Raw genomic sequence first — 14,986 nt, 5'->3', positions numbered from 1 at the left:
TGCAATCAAATCCTCACAGCAATGCTCCTCCAAAGATCTAGTAGAAAGTCATCTTTCCTGTAGAGACAGTAGAGACAGTTACTCCAACTCCTACTCTTGATTTGGGAAGAAAGAATGAATAAGCAGGTGTCCCAATACTTTAGTCCATATAGTGTATAGTGTTTATTTGCATGGATTCTAATGTTATTCAGGGCGGGTTACCCAGACGAGCATTAGCCCGATGTTCATTGCAGTGGAAGATTTCCATTTAAAACGTATCAAGTTAAAAAAATAACACTTTTATCAAATTAATTCAGTCAAATTAATTCATATTTGCTTCAACTGAATAATAAATTGTTCAGTCAGCTTAATTAACCCCCTCCCCCCCTCCTCTCTGCTGAGGGAACGGTTTATGAATCTGATGGTTTTTGAATGGTTTTTACTTAAAAATACATTTATAATTTATTTTTTATTATTTTACTGTAAGGGCTGAGTAGCATCTCACTGCTGATGCCTTTCTGCTGCATTCACTAGGTGTCTACAAACTTTTGGACACTCTAAGTACCTACAGGATTGCCCCTATGTAGTAACTAGCTGACCCTGGAATCTGCAGCAGGGTGAGGCTCATCCTCCACCCATCCCGCAGAAGCCAGTCGCTCCTCTCCCAGCAGCTACACCTGTCCTCCAGCCTGAGCTCCATTTAGACTCATTTTAGGAAGTTCCTCAGTCTGGAAAAGGGCATCAGTTTAGGCTCAGGATGAAACGGAGCGGCGCGTATCGGTTCCTCTCCGTGTTCTCTTGTCTGCTCGTCTGTGTTTTTCTCTTCTTATTCTGGTTCTTCGTGTTTTACTCCATGATTTTGGTTCCCTGAAAGTGACCGGACGCTCCTGCAGGCTGGAGAAGGCGTCCGGCTAGCTGGTTAGCAGGCTAGCCTGTTTCCTTGGTAACGCGGCGCAACCTAAGGCGAGTTCGCTAGCTAGCAATAGCGCTAGCTTGGAGTTAGCTAGCTAGCTAGCTGGCAATAGCTACTGTTAAAAACAGCTACACCCGTTTAATGCAGTACCTCTCACTGCGGTCTTCAAACTACCGTGATAAGGATATTCGTAAGACAAATATTGCGGCTGTTAAAACTTCGTCAGCTTCGTTAGCCACTTAGCTAGCTAGGCTAGCTACTAGCTAACTTGCTATGGTTAGCCCGCGAGCAGCGAATCAGCAGCTAGCTAGCGCTTTTGCGACGCTGTTTTTTATGGGGTTTTTTTTTTTTTCGCTGATATTTTAAAGTCATATAAGCCAAAAAAAATCGCCATCTAAGCGAGGGAACTGCGTTAAATTATTATCTAGCTAATAATTTAACTAGCTTATTGGGATAGGGTCTGAGACTGCGCAGTGGCGACCCCAGTCATATGACTTAAACAAGGAAGAGCCACTTTCTGGTGAGTGTCTGCGGAATTTACTCGTTTTTTGCACTTTTCTTCAATCTGCTCGTTTATTTTGCCCGGTGCAGACCTCGGACCTCGGACCTCGGACCTCTGCCTGGCCTATCTGCTGGGCTTCATGCCCCGCCGGGTCTCAGCAGAGGCGTCAACACCATAAACACAGTGCTGCTGCTGCTGCTGCTGCTGCTGCTGCTGCTGCTGCTGCTGCTGCTGCTGCTGCTGCTGCTGCTGTTGTTGCTGCTGCTGCTGCTGCTGCTGTTGTCATTGAGCAGTTTGACAGATGCAGATACACTATATGCCCAAAATGTCCAGATACACACTCCAGCAGCCTAAAACCACCATGCACACTGCACACTTCTGCTAGAGGGGTTGGTTTAAAGCCCCCCTCACCCCTCAGCATTGGACTTTGGGTTGTCAGAAGTGATGGAGCTCCATCCAATACCTTTGGGATGGGTTGCAGTGGTGAAGCTAATCATCCAGCACCAGAACTTGACCTTACTGATGATCCTCACTGTCTTAAGTGCAATCAGATCCTCACTGCAATGTTCCAACATCTAGTTTAAAGCCTTCCCAGAAGAGTAGCGGCTGTTACTGCAGCAAACTGGGACCTGCTAATGCCATTGTTTTAGGTTTTAGAAATGCTCGGGGTGTCTCAAAATCGTTGGATGAATACTAGGCATACTGAAGACTGTGATGATGTTGTTGTGTGTTGCACCCATAACTGTCTTGCTGCTCTTCAGAGATTTCAGAGGAAACGCTGGATGGTGTTAGAACTCCGGCGTACAGGAGGCAGATTCAGGAGTCAGGAGACTGGATCTTCAGCGTTGACGAGTTTATTGATACACACAGAGATGTACAACTCGATCGGTCACGGTCAACCCAGTCTGATTAGGGGTATTTTGAGAGGGCCTTATATACATTGGAAATTGTGGGAGGGGAAAGGTTGACGAAGAGGAGCTTAAGGAGGGGTAGGAGGGGGATGAAGGACGGGTCACTTGGAGTGTCAACAGTAGGGGGGATAGTTATATCTTTAAAGAGAGATAGAAGGTGGGTGAAGTTGAGGGCACTTGGAGTGTCAACAGTAGGGGGTGATGGATATCACTTTAAAGAGGGGTAGGAGGTGGGTGAAGTTGAGGGGGGTTGATGGTCATCACACATCAAAGGTCATCGGTATGCTTGATCTTAGAGTGGGCATATTTTCTCTCAATGTCTACATGCTTTTGGATGTGGAGTGTAGTTTGTTATGCACACAAGAAATGCACTCAGACATGTGCCAAAGAATGTTCCTAGGACTGATGCCTTCGTGGAACCACATTCGTACCACAACCACTGGATGGTTCTGTAGAACCTTTATGTAATGTAAAGAGGTCATACCAATGCTGTTGTCCATCCAAGTCAAGAACCATGTAGGAACTTTTATTTTTAAGAGTTTAGAGGAGCTGCTTGGACCCAAATTTGGGCTTAAGCTAAGAACTGTGCATTAAAGTGATACTGTCAAGTATTTCTTAAAGCAAATGAACGTTTGCCCCATATCTTACCCTAATTATCCCCTATTGAACTTATTTAAGGTGAATAACTCTATGTTCCGGCTTTTCCAGCATTTTTTTCTATTCGTAAAAGTTATGAAGTTATTAAAATGTGCTAGATATTGGTTATATCTGTGCTAGGGTTGCAAGGTAAGCCAATATTTATTGTTGTTGTCTTAGTAAATTACTTACCATTAATCTATCTGATTATTGTGGAGATCAGCAGTCCTGAAAGAGCACTGACCCAGTGCACTGAAAGTGAGCATAATCAGTTGTTTTTTTTGTGTGAAATTTATGATTCAAACATTTTATTAATAGTTTTTATATTAGTGTTTGTGGCACAATTGGTTTCAACTCTCAAACGCATATAATAACATTTTTCATTTTTATTTTTGAATAACATTTCCACTAAAAAGTTCCTGTCATGGGCCATTTCTATTGTTTGTAGCTGTGCCTGTGCTGTACAGACTGTGTACAGCGCCTTAATAAACACCTGCACAACTTCTTGTCCAATGTTCTGTCTTCAATCACGCAGTGTTTCTCAGGACGATCCAAGTTTGATGTTCAGATGGCAACTGAGTCGGCTGAGAAGAGCTCAGCTCCTCTAAAACTGCAATTTGCACCCTTCTCCAGTGCGCTGGAGGCCGGCTTCTGGCACCAGCTCACCCAGAGGAAGCTGAATGACTACCGTCTAGATGAAAGTCCAAAAAGCATCAAGGGTTATTATTATAATGGTGAGTAAGACTGTACTCATAAATTAAACGATCACATGTAATGAAAGCCACCATCTAGTGTTAATGATGGTTCTAATGGTCTGTGTTTACACCGGGGCAGAAATGCACCCAGCACAGTGTTGTCTGTATTTTCATTTAAAAGAAAAGCCTGACATTCTGTGATCAGAGTGTGTGTAGCTCCTGAGCCAGAGGTCATCATGCATGTGTCATGATTGTATCTGTGTGTGTGTGTGTGTGTGTGAGAATGCAATGCATCCAGTTTGGCTACATTCACAGTCTACCCATATGTGCTCATGTGCCCCACCCATAACTTTCAATGCTGTTTCAGGTTCTTTTAGCTCATGTAACAATGTCAGCTTACAACCATGGAAGTAGGAAAGTCATAAACTGCTTGTGAAGGTCAAGTGCTCCACTAGACTTGCTTGTGTGCTTTGGGTTATTGTCTTGTTGCATGGCCTAACTGCCATCTATCACACTACCCTCACCATGTTTCACAGTTGGTATGAGTTTCCTACTAAAGCAGTTATTGTTACAGTTTTCCTGTTCTAACTTTGCCCATCCCTGGTCTAGATGTTTCTTGGTGAAACTGACATAAGCATTTACATTCTTATTAGTGGTTTCCACCATGCTTGTTTGCCATAGTTCCTATTGTTGCCTGTTGTTTTACTGATTAACACTGACTCTAGGTAAGAGAGGCCTCCAGGTTCTTAATCACTTTCTGGATGCTTTTACACCTTGCTCTTAAAGATTTTTGGAAAGTGTCCCCTCTTAGAAAGACTGTTCTAGCCTTTCTCTGTTTAGATACTATGATGTTTGGAGCCCTAGAGCTTTGGAAATATCCTTGTGACCTTTTTCCAGACTGATAGGCCAGTGTACAGAGACTTGACTGGATAGTGATCTGAGCTTCATGATCAGATTGAAATGTTCTAAGCTGTAGTGCAGTAGTAATGCCATACGGAATATACAGGATATCTTGGCTTCACTTGGAGGAATTTATTTATAATTTATTTTTTTTCTTAATCATCATGGGTATAAAAACACATTTGCTTTGGAGGCTGTGGAGCACATTTCTCAGTAACTTTCTTCTAGTGAATTATATAACAGGTAGACAAGCTGAAGAGATGTACTACTTGTTTTTGTGGACGATATGTTTTGTTGTGCATTAATCATTATTTATCTGCTCGGCCCCATGGCAACACTCCATCAAATCGAGATGTCAAGGCAGAATTTGTGATAAGACAGTGATAAATAGGTAGTTCCATCTGAAAGAGTAGTCCTACCTGATGAGGAAATGAGCCTGTCAGAACTAAACATGATGTATCTTCTGTGAAATCAGGCGACCCATCTGGCCTGCCAACTCGTCTGACCCTGGAGTTCAGCGCGTTTGATATGTGAGTTGTGGATTTTTTTTTTTTCTGAATATGGAATTTAGGAAGGCAGCGTTAATGTAGTTAAACCATTTCTACTATATATATCAGAGAAATGCCTCCTATCTCCAAAATGGTTACATTGCAGGAGAAGTAAAAAACCTTGGAAGTCAATGTAAAAAGATTTTATTCTGATTCGTTTTTGGTCCAACAGCAACTATATATGCAAAAGTTCAGATGTTTTAGGCACCTTTTAAAATAGGAATTAGAATAAACACTAATAATATTTTTCCTACAGAAAGTGGTGGTGGTTCTCCATCACTGTGTTCATCATTAGAACATCTCCAAAGTTCTCCTCTCTCATGGAGTCTAGTATTATTTAGAGTTCTTCTCAGATCAACACCTGGTTTGGTGGTAAATCAGGGCTTAATGATGGTAAATCAGGTGAGCTGCTGCTGCTGCTGCTGCTGCTGATGGAGTTGAACACATCCTCCACGCTTGTTTCTCCTGTTTACTGGATTTATGTTCTCCTGCATCTGTTCTGATGGATGTAAAGACTATCTTCCTGCTGAGACACATGGGTTAATAGGATCAGGTCTATATAAAAACATAAAAAATAGTCCAAAATGAATTGGGATGAAATTTGCATAACATCCTGTACATTCAAAATTAATCTCTGTTTATATAGATATTGGTTCCATTTCAGAGGCGCCAGGTTTTGTTCCCACGGCGGTGATATAATAAGCCACTTTCATTTAAAACGTAATGAAGAACTGTTTGAAGTGAGTCATCTGTGTCGAACAGACGAGCCTTGAAAGCAAGACGCGTGGAAGACCGTGAGACGAAGTCTCTGGGTACTTATAAAGTCGCTCCAGTCTACAGTCAGCTGAAAAATGTCAGCGGGCCAGGCTAGGTGGCGGATCCGAACTCTAACTGTAAATGCCAAAGCTCATTTCGTGGTGCACTTTGTGATTGGATTTATGTCGATAGGAAAAAAAGACAAGACAAAAAAGACCCAGTGTCTTGTTCTAGTGAGGAATTTAATAACAGAGTTATTCATATCTGAGATATTAAACCATTAAATGTTTGGGAGATTAAATCATGCAGAGAAATGATATTAATATGAATCTGTACCTTGTCAGAAACAGTGATTGTCATCTCGGCTAAAGTTCAGAGGGAACCTGATGAATCTGAGTTTTTGTTGTGTTTGATGTGTATCTGAAATCTGTCTGTCTGTCTGTCTGTTTCCCGTGTGCAGTGATGGACCCACACCAGCTCACTGCTGTCCAGCTGTAGGCACCCTGTACAACACCAACACACTGGAAGCCTTTAAATCAACAGATAAGAAAGCACTTCTGGATAAAGCTGCAACTGAGGTGAGATTCTTTTAATATTACCATATTCACTTTATTATTATTATTATTATTATTATTATTATTATTATTATTTTAGTTTCCTGTGTGGCTTTATTAATTAATTAATTTTAATTGTAATTAAATTATTAAACATTAATAATATTGTGTGAAAAAACCTAATGTGCATTTTCACAGATTTGGAATGCCATAAAGTCAGGTGCTGCGGTGGATGACCCTACAGTCCTGAGCAGGTTCATCCTCCTGACCTTTGCTGTATGTATCCACATAAGCATAGTGGTCATTCCAATACTGGTTCAATTATATTATATTATATGTTAGAAGCACTGTTTTCAGTCATCTAAATTAATTATTGTAGCATGTATAAAAGATGTTACTTATGATTCCAAAACTTTACAGCTTCATAGGTCTGAAGTAATTGTATGAAGCTGTAAAAATGTAAGGAATGTGTCGTAATGATCTGTGAACGGTAACATAATGACTGTGAAAGCTGAATAACATTGAGTTAAAGTGAAATATCTAATAATTAAATTAAATGTTGGATCATGTTTGAAAAAAAGTCCATTTCTAGGTCACTGACATGGAAAGAAATGACTAATGGTAGATAAATAAATAACCTTTTTCTAAAAGATCCGATATATAAAATATATTATATTACACACACACACACACACACACACAGACTCTCAGTATTCTGACTGTTTGTCATCACTCCTCTTTGTTTAGGATCTGAAGAAATACAACTTCTATTACTGGTTCTGTTTCCCTGCTCTTTGCTTCCTGGACGGAATTCAGTTTGTGAGGGATCCCGTCTTACTAGAGCAGAAATTCTCCCCCAAACAGGTGGGTTTTTACATCCAAAACATGCTCTCCAGTTCCTCTTTGCCGTGGAGGGAAACAGGTCCACTACACAAAACATAAATTAGCTGCAGCCTCGCTGTGGAAAAACAGTTTAATTTAGAGCTGTTTATCTCACATGGCAAATAATTGAAGGATCCGGGAGGTCGGAGGCCTTTGGTTCGTACACAGTATAAACACACGTACAGAGTGTTGCAGTACGGTGTCGGGCCACCGCTGAAAACTCTATTTAAGCTAGACAAATAAATTTGTTTCTGTCTCTTCTAGGATGAGTTCTAGGATGCTCTGAGTTGTTGCTTAATTAAAACTGCAGGGGAACTTACATTTTGGTTCAGAACATTAAATTCAAGCGAATATTTGCTTTGTTATTTGAGGTTATAACAGTTTATTTTGTAAGGGGAAAAAAAACATCCTACTGCTCAAATAGTTTCTCAGTCTGGCCCTTTTTTTGCACAGTACTGCCTGTATTTAAATTTAACTGCAGTAAATGGCGTCCTTTTCCAGTAGATTTCTGTTCAGACGTTTTTTTTGCATTTGATTCATTCCTTTCATTCATCTCATTTTGCAGATATCTTCTTTTCAAGCGGCGTACGACGGGCTTTGTTCCTCAAGTGGAACCACAGCTGTCCCGTATTTTCTGGTGAAGTACTCGGAGGAGAACGTTGAAGTGGCCTCGCTGAAGGACTGGAGCTCATTCTTCACAGACCTAAAGAAGGTATAATTCAGACGGAAGAATACTGCGGACGCGCTGGAACAATGCAAGCAATACAAACGTGTGCTTTTTCACTGCAGTACAGAATAAAACATCCTATAGAATTGTGGTTAATTAAGTGTGCTTAAAGAAGAAGGATCAGCTTGAAATCAGATTTATTTGGATGCACATGCACCTCCTGTAAAGCAAAAAAATCCTTAAGTATGCTTAAAACTGTCTTACAGAAGAAGTTCTTATATGTGCATTTATTAGCTATGGAATACAACATTAACATCTACATTACAGTTTGAAGAAGGAAAGATTTCTTTAAGTGAATATCTGAGAACTTATTTTGAGAATTGCATTTAAGAACATTTTTTCTAAAAATCTTCGTGTTTAATCTTAAGACTTAAGTATTTTTCTAAGGAAAGCTTTTGTTAATCTAAAGAAATTCACAATTGTGAGCTTAGATTGGGATGATTTTGTATTTGTTATATTGTTGAACTCCAGAAGAGCAGAGTTCAGCTGCTCTAAAATAGCCGAATTTTATTTATTGCACTGCATTGTAATAAATGTTATATTTCTCTGTAATGCTGATCCAGGTGGATATAGTCAAAATCTCAATATTGGAGAAATATTCACGTCCATATCAGCAGATATTTACATAACAAAACATAGATATAAAAAGTGATTGGATATCACTGTTGGCCTATAATTCCAATATCCTTGCATCTCTTATTTTACAGTGGTTCTTCTAATATTTTTTTTAGTATAAAATGTGTATTATTCTCTTTGTTTCGGCATGAAAATATATCTGATTTGCCAAATCAGTGTCTGGATTCCTAAACAATAACACTTTATGATGTTCTTATTATTATGTTTAATATACTATGAAGTAAATATTTGCTGCAAATAGTAGCCTGGATGTTTTAGTTGTTGTCTTGCTGGCAGGGAAGATGACGCTGAAGATTAGCATCCTGAAACAGCTGAAAGTTGTTTGGAGTGATCTGTGAAATTGTGCTGTCTGTAATGTAAACTTAACCTTGTTTTTGTTTTTTTTTAAACATTTTGAAGGTGACTGTGGGTGTGTATGACCCATGCACACTGTCTCAACACCCCGGCTGGCCTCTTCGTAATTTTCTGGTCCTCCTCGCCAGTAAATGGTGAGTACATAATGCTCATGTCATAACACACATCCCACTGGTAGTGTAGTTTATGTCTGCAAATCCCCCCGACATTCCAGAAGCCTTGTCTGTTTCTTGGAGTTTCAGTACTTAACCCTCTCAGTAGAGGAAGTGATTTGTGTCACTGTTCGAGATGCCACTAGACTACAACTTCGGTAGTTGCTCTTATTGCCAATGAAGTTGCAGATGCCAGAAGTCTCCTTCAGCGTAGACTGCTTTATTGAAACTGCAGCTTTTGTATGAATAAAAACTGGAATCAGAGAACATTGTTATGATTGGCTGTAAGTGTATTTAGCTAAGTGACTGCAGTAAAACAGCAGAGGTTCCCATCACCCCTCTTATAAACACGGAGTGTAAGCAGCAGTAGTAAAAGTGTAACAATGTGGGTGAGTCATTATTGTCTCTAAATATCACTTTTAAAAGGCTTTTAGTTGACATAGGACTCCATAGTAAAGGCTATTATGCACCAAAAGCAACACAAATAAACAACACAAGTCTGTGTGACACATTTTTTTAACTGTGTTAGTCACTCAAAAACAAACAAGCCAATAGAACATCTTCAAGTCCAGAAGATAGTCCTTTGCTCCTTTTGCACAAAACATCTACTTTCCATTTTGGAAAAACAAAAGGAACACAGAGTTTAAACCATACATTCAGCAACCGAGTGTGTGTGTCCGTTGTGAAAAGTTGTGTGACTACATCTAGTACAAAAATACACAAGGAAACTAGGAGTGGTCCTAGTGCAGCACCTTGTGGGACACCACAGTTTTTCTGGATTATGTTTGTCAGATAATATCTGATCAAATTATTGGATTTAAACAAAGATACTCTCAGTCCTTGATCAGTTTTCTGGTCTAAACTGTACTGAGGTGAAATCACATGAGCACAGACATCAGACCAGATCAGACATCAGAAATATTTAGCATATTGCCCTAATGCCATTACAGCAGTTTCCGTTGCTTCTGGAGGTCCAACCCTAGACGAGATGAAGCAGTGGACAAAGCAGCGTTGGTCAAAACATTGCTAGTTGCTGGGGCACAGCCAGTCCAGCATCATCGTTGTTGCTTTGGTTGAGGGAGTTCATGTTGTCTGTGGAAGTTTGCAGAAATCGGAGGGTAAATGTTATACAAATATTTCAAGTTCTTTTATTGAAGTTAAAATAAATGATCTGGTCTTTGATCTGATACTTTCAGAAGTCTCTCTGCAGCAAACTGCTGTTCAAAGTGTGGCAGCAAATCAGATCAAAGCTCATTTGCATATAAAGGTCTTAAAGGCACAGTAACTTAAGTGATCTCATTAATTCTAATGAATTAAGAGAGGTTGAAAATTGCTTATATATATATTCAGATTTTTTTCCTACTTCCATAAAACCACCTCTTACCAGTGACTCCAGTAATACCAGGGTTGTAACCCATATTAATTGGAAATCTCAGCCAAACCTCACGCTCCCATCTGCAGCTGGTGTTTTTTGGTTTTCGTCCCCGTGCTCTGCTTTTATCAGTGCATTAGTATTTACACATGAATTTATGAGGCTTTTATTGGGTCCGCAGAGTGAGACCTCCCCCGACTCTGTGCTTCCCACTGAAACGAGTTATGTGTTTATAACATAGCTGACAAAAGATCAACACTGAGATCAGATGTGTTTACACTTCCAGTAGAAGCATTGTGTTCTCTGCATTATAAATCTATTCAGTGCGCCAGTGTCACACTAGTCCCTTTGTGGGAGCTCTGAGTGCATGTGTGTGTGTTTATGTTGTAGGGGTTCGCAGCTGGACGTGGTTGAGGTTCTCTGCTTCAGGGACAGGACACTACAAGGCGCTCGCTCAGTGCAGCACAGTATCATTTTTCAGGTCAGGCTTCCGAGCCTGTCCCTCTCCGCAGGTAATTTCTCTTCCTCAGCAGAGTGACCTAGAATAACCACGCCAATGCTGTCCTTTTATCTGACTTCTGGAAGTGGATGAAAACCATTTAAATGTTAATGTGGGGTCCTCAGGTTCCTCAGCAGAATTGGTTTGATATTTGAAAGGTTTTTGAGTGTAATGCACTGTAAAGTTAACCTTTACAACATTCTCTAGGAAAGCTGCCCAGGAGGGCCGAGTTAGAGATGTATGATGTTACACTTGCTTCTTATTAGAATTAGCAATATTGCAGCATAATTGCTAGTCCGTGCACAGCTTTACAGACCCAGGTTATTATCCCTACTGAAGAAGCAGCATTTTATAGAGGCAGCTGGTCTAACAACTAATTAAGTGTCTATCATTGAGGTTGGGTTGGCTGGTGCACTATATGTAATGCAAAAGTATTTGGACGCCTGCTCAGTCATTGTTTCTTCTGAAATCAAGGGTATTAAAGAGTTTATCCTGCCTTTGTTGGTGTAACTGTCTCTACTGTCCAGAGAAGAAGGCTTTCTACTAGATTTTGGGAAGCACCACTGTGAGGATTTGATTGCATTCAGCGATGGGATGATCATATCCCAAAATTATTGGATGATGCACCATCAATCATTCTGGAGAACTTGGTTTCCCTCTAGCCAGTTGGTTTATGTTTGTCTGCTCCAGAGAGTCCTAAGCAGTGGTTACTGTCTTCATTATCTCACTTCATCTGAGAACTTGGGCTGCTCAAGTTGATATTGGTCCACTCAACTGACCTCAACTGTTTGTGAAAAGCGCTATAAAAATAAATTTGATTTGAATTCAATTGAATTAATGCTATTCTTCATGCCATGATCGACAGCACCTGGTAGAATATATATGTATATGTGTATATGAGGGGACAACACATAAGTGTGGACCTATGACCGAACCTTGTGGAACACCATAGTATTGTTTGTTCTAGGGCTTTTTGGTTTTACATTTACCTAATATTAATTATCCACATGATGGGATTGCCAGTCCACTGCCTCACAACTAATCTTCTGGCCTATGTAGTAAACACTGCTCTTACTACACCAGACTACAAAGTGAAACACCAGGTCAGACACCAGAAATAGGTTGTTTATGGTCTTGACTAATGATGATCTCTCTGTGGTGTGATGAGACCTCTTTTGTTAGGAAGGGTTAAAAAGTCCTCTGCTGTTGGACCGTTTGCAGAGATGCAGGTCATAAGTGAAGGCTGGGAGAAGGTTTGTTATTGTTAGCAGAGGTTCGGTTAGTTCTGGTAATATTTCCTTGAGTGAATCTGTGAAGTTGACTTCCAAGGAATCAGCCAAGTGTACCCAGTCTGCTGAACTGAGGTAAAGCCATCCAGCCACTCCACTGATCTCATTTTATTGGACTGTATACTAAAGTACTCTGCATGTGGCTCTTAAATGAATCTAATCGAGTCTATATTTGGTCATTTGAAGCAAAGTACTTCAAAGATCTAATCAAGGCTTCTGTGTGGCAAACTGTGATTAACAACCTGGACTGTGTTTAATTTAATTTGAAGTGATTTAGGAGGTAATCCAATGTTCTAGTGTTGAACAAATTAGATTAGGTAAACTTTCCCTTTTTTACTTTATTTGAGACAGACACTGTTATGATGGGGTGGTAAGGATGTCAATGCAGTTAGCAGATGGGCCGGGTAGCCTCTTCACCTACTGTCTGGCCTTGGGTCTAGATTGTTAATGACCGCCTTCAAAAAGGTTACGAAGCAGATGTCTTGATGAACCTGTTCAAGATTAGCTCAGATATGCCCTCAAATGTTACTGAATTTCCAAACAAACTGTTTTACCATAGCACTGATAAACTGTATGCCTTCACTCCTGGTATGAAATGGTATTAATTGTATATCTGAAAAGAGGTTTTCTCATGTATAAAGAATCACTGATAATCACATAAGCACTTTCAGCAGTCTTCCTAATATTTCCCTGGGCCAGGAAAACTCCCCTCCCCTCCACTGTCAGGGTTCTACTGCTAAGCTAAAAAACAAAGAGAGCCCCTACATTTATCTGCTCTCATAGAATATGTAATTAACATGTAATTAATAGTTGTTTTTTTTTCTATTTTTTTCCCTCAAAGCTTGTCCAAAGAGTGTAGGCTGGGAGAAGAATCCAAAGGGAGCAATGGGACCAAGAATCGTCAATCTTAGTGAATGCATGGATCCAAAAAGGTATTTCGGAGTAAATGACAAGTGCTTCCTTCATTTAATTGTTTATTAATTTTTTAAAAAATGTGTTGGTCAAAGAAACCTATGTGATATACAGAGGTAAGCAAATGCCTATCAAGTGGTGAGTGACGCTATATAATACTATATAACATTAGAATAAACAAAGTCGGTAGTCAGTGAGAGTGTCTACCTGTAATTGTTTGTTTTTTTGGGGTTTATTCTAATGTTATATAAAGTTAGTGGGCTGTCAGTGTGTCTACCTGGTTATTTGGGTTTATTCTAATGTAATATAGAGTTAACTACAGGTAGACACTCTCACTGATAACCAAATAACAGTACAGTCAGTGAGTGTGTCCACCTGTAAAACTCTATTACATTAGAATAAACACAAACATAGTCAGTGGTCAGAAAAGTTGTGAAGTTGGATGAGCACAGGTTTGGTATTCTTACTCCTCAGTGCATTTATGCACCTGCCGCGCCGCCAAATTGGCTTCTTATTCAGAAAAATGTCGTACAACAGTAAAACAAGTGGTGATTTGAGCGCACTGATGAATCGCTCTCAGCTGCGTACAAATGCTGTACACTTCCATTTCTCAGTCCCTTATCATATGCTAACGACCTGCCTCAATTTGCTCTCATATACATATAATTAACATAAAATCCTCCTAATTCATGCAGGTGGTGGTGTTGTGAGCCAATTGCCTGGTCATGGAATTGTCTTTCACACACAAGCGGAGCATTGAGGTCTTCTAGCATAGTGGTTCTCAACCCTGGTCCTAGAATACTAAGGAGGCTAAGGAACGGTTGTTGATGAGCGTGAGGCTTGTAGCGGGAGGGCTTTAGGACCGGGTTGAGATCTGCTGCACTTTGACTGCTAAATCTGTCGATATGTGTGTGGGTAAGAACATGTCGATATGATTCATATCACGATACAGTGATCTATGATTTTCATATATACTGTAAGCAAGGTGATCTTGCAAGGCGATACAGTCAGTATATGAAACGCACCATCATCTGCATTATCCAATCAGAACAGTGGGATCTAAGTACAACACTGCCATCCAGTGGTCAGGGTTTAAACACAACACTAAATGAACCACTGTCTGCCATCTTTATATCTGATCTCTATTAATTAATAACAGTGTTTTTTTAAGAGTCAATACAGTATTGCTATATATTACAATACTTGTAATCTATCTATCGATCTATAATGATTCTGTGTCTGATCATAAAGCATTAGCAAATGAGCTAATGACTGTCCAAGTCTTCAAAATTCCCATTTGCAGATGACCTGTTGGACAGTATGCAAACTGAATGACTTATAATTATTAATTTATTTATTATAATATATAATTTATTTATCCAATTACTCGTACCTTTGTTAAACTGACCTCAAACCAAGCTCCAGAAATGATGCTGAAACTGTGTGTCTGCTCATGTTGCACAACTTGTGTGTTTAAGGCTTGCAGAATCTTCAGTTGATCTGAATCTGAAGTTGATGCGCTGGCGCCTGGTCCCTTCTCTGGATCTAGATAAGGTCGTATCCACCAAATGTCTGTTACTTGGAGCTGGTACTCTGGGCTGCAACGTGGCAAGGACACTTATGGTGAGAGTCTGCTCTTGTATGCTAAATGTTATCTCATTCAAGCAAGAAGCCCTTTTCACTTTTCTCCATAATGTGAATCTGGGAGTTGTTCTTTATACTGAATCAGAATTTCATGATGAATGGACCAATGTAAAACGATTTTGGAG

The 14,986-nt window shown here is 39.9% G+C and overlaps 1 protein-coding gene across 2 annotated transcripts in view; it reads left to right on the top strand.

Moving 5' to 3' along the window:
* The first annotated feature begins 569 nt into the window (after positions 1-569).
* Positions 570-14,986, top strand: part of atg7 (ATG7 autophagy related 7 homolog (S. cerevisiae)) — a 71,687-nt gene continuing 57,270 nt past the window's right edge. Inside the window, exons 1-11 of one of the 2 annotated variants that reach the window (XM_072665860.1) lie at positions 570-1,412; positions 3,477-3,675; positions 5,012-5,066; positions 6,301-6,418; positions 6,593-6,670; positions 7,142-7,258; positions 7,842-7,988; positions 9,039-9,127; positions 10,908-11,029; positions 13,147-13,237; positions 14,696-14,840. In XM_072665860.1, the coding sequence (XP_072521961.1) occupies positions 3,510-3,675; positions 5,012-5,066; positions 6,301-6,418; positions 6,593-6,670; positions 7,142-7,258; positions 7,842-7,988; positions 9,039-9,127; positions 10,908-11,029; positions 13,147-13,237; positions 14,696-14,840 (1,128 nt within the window). In that variant the 5' untranslated portion in view covers positions 570-1,412; positions 3,477-3,509. Of the gene's footprint in view, positions 3,676-5,011; positions 5,067-6,300; positions 6,419-6,592; positions 6,671-7,141; positions 7,259-7,841; positions 7,989-9,038; positions 9,128-10,907; positions 11,030-13,146; positions 13,238-14,695; positions 14,841-14,986 lie in introns of both variants that reach the window. The other variant, XM_072665859.1, reaches the window with a different exon arrangement.

This window comes from Salminus brasiliensis, chromosome 21, assembly GCF_030463535.1.
Source record: "Salminus brasiliensis chromosome 21, fSalBra1.hap2, whole genome shotgun sequence".
Taxonomy (NCBI): domain Eukaryota; kingdom Metazoa; phylum Chordata; class Actinopteri; order Characiformes; family Bryconidae; genus Salminus; species Salminus brasiliensis.
The sequence above is the reverse complement of the archived record's forward strand: the minus strand, read 5'-3'. Positions and strand labels throughout refer to the sequence as shown.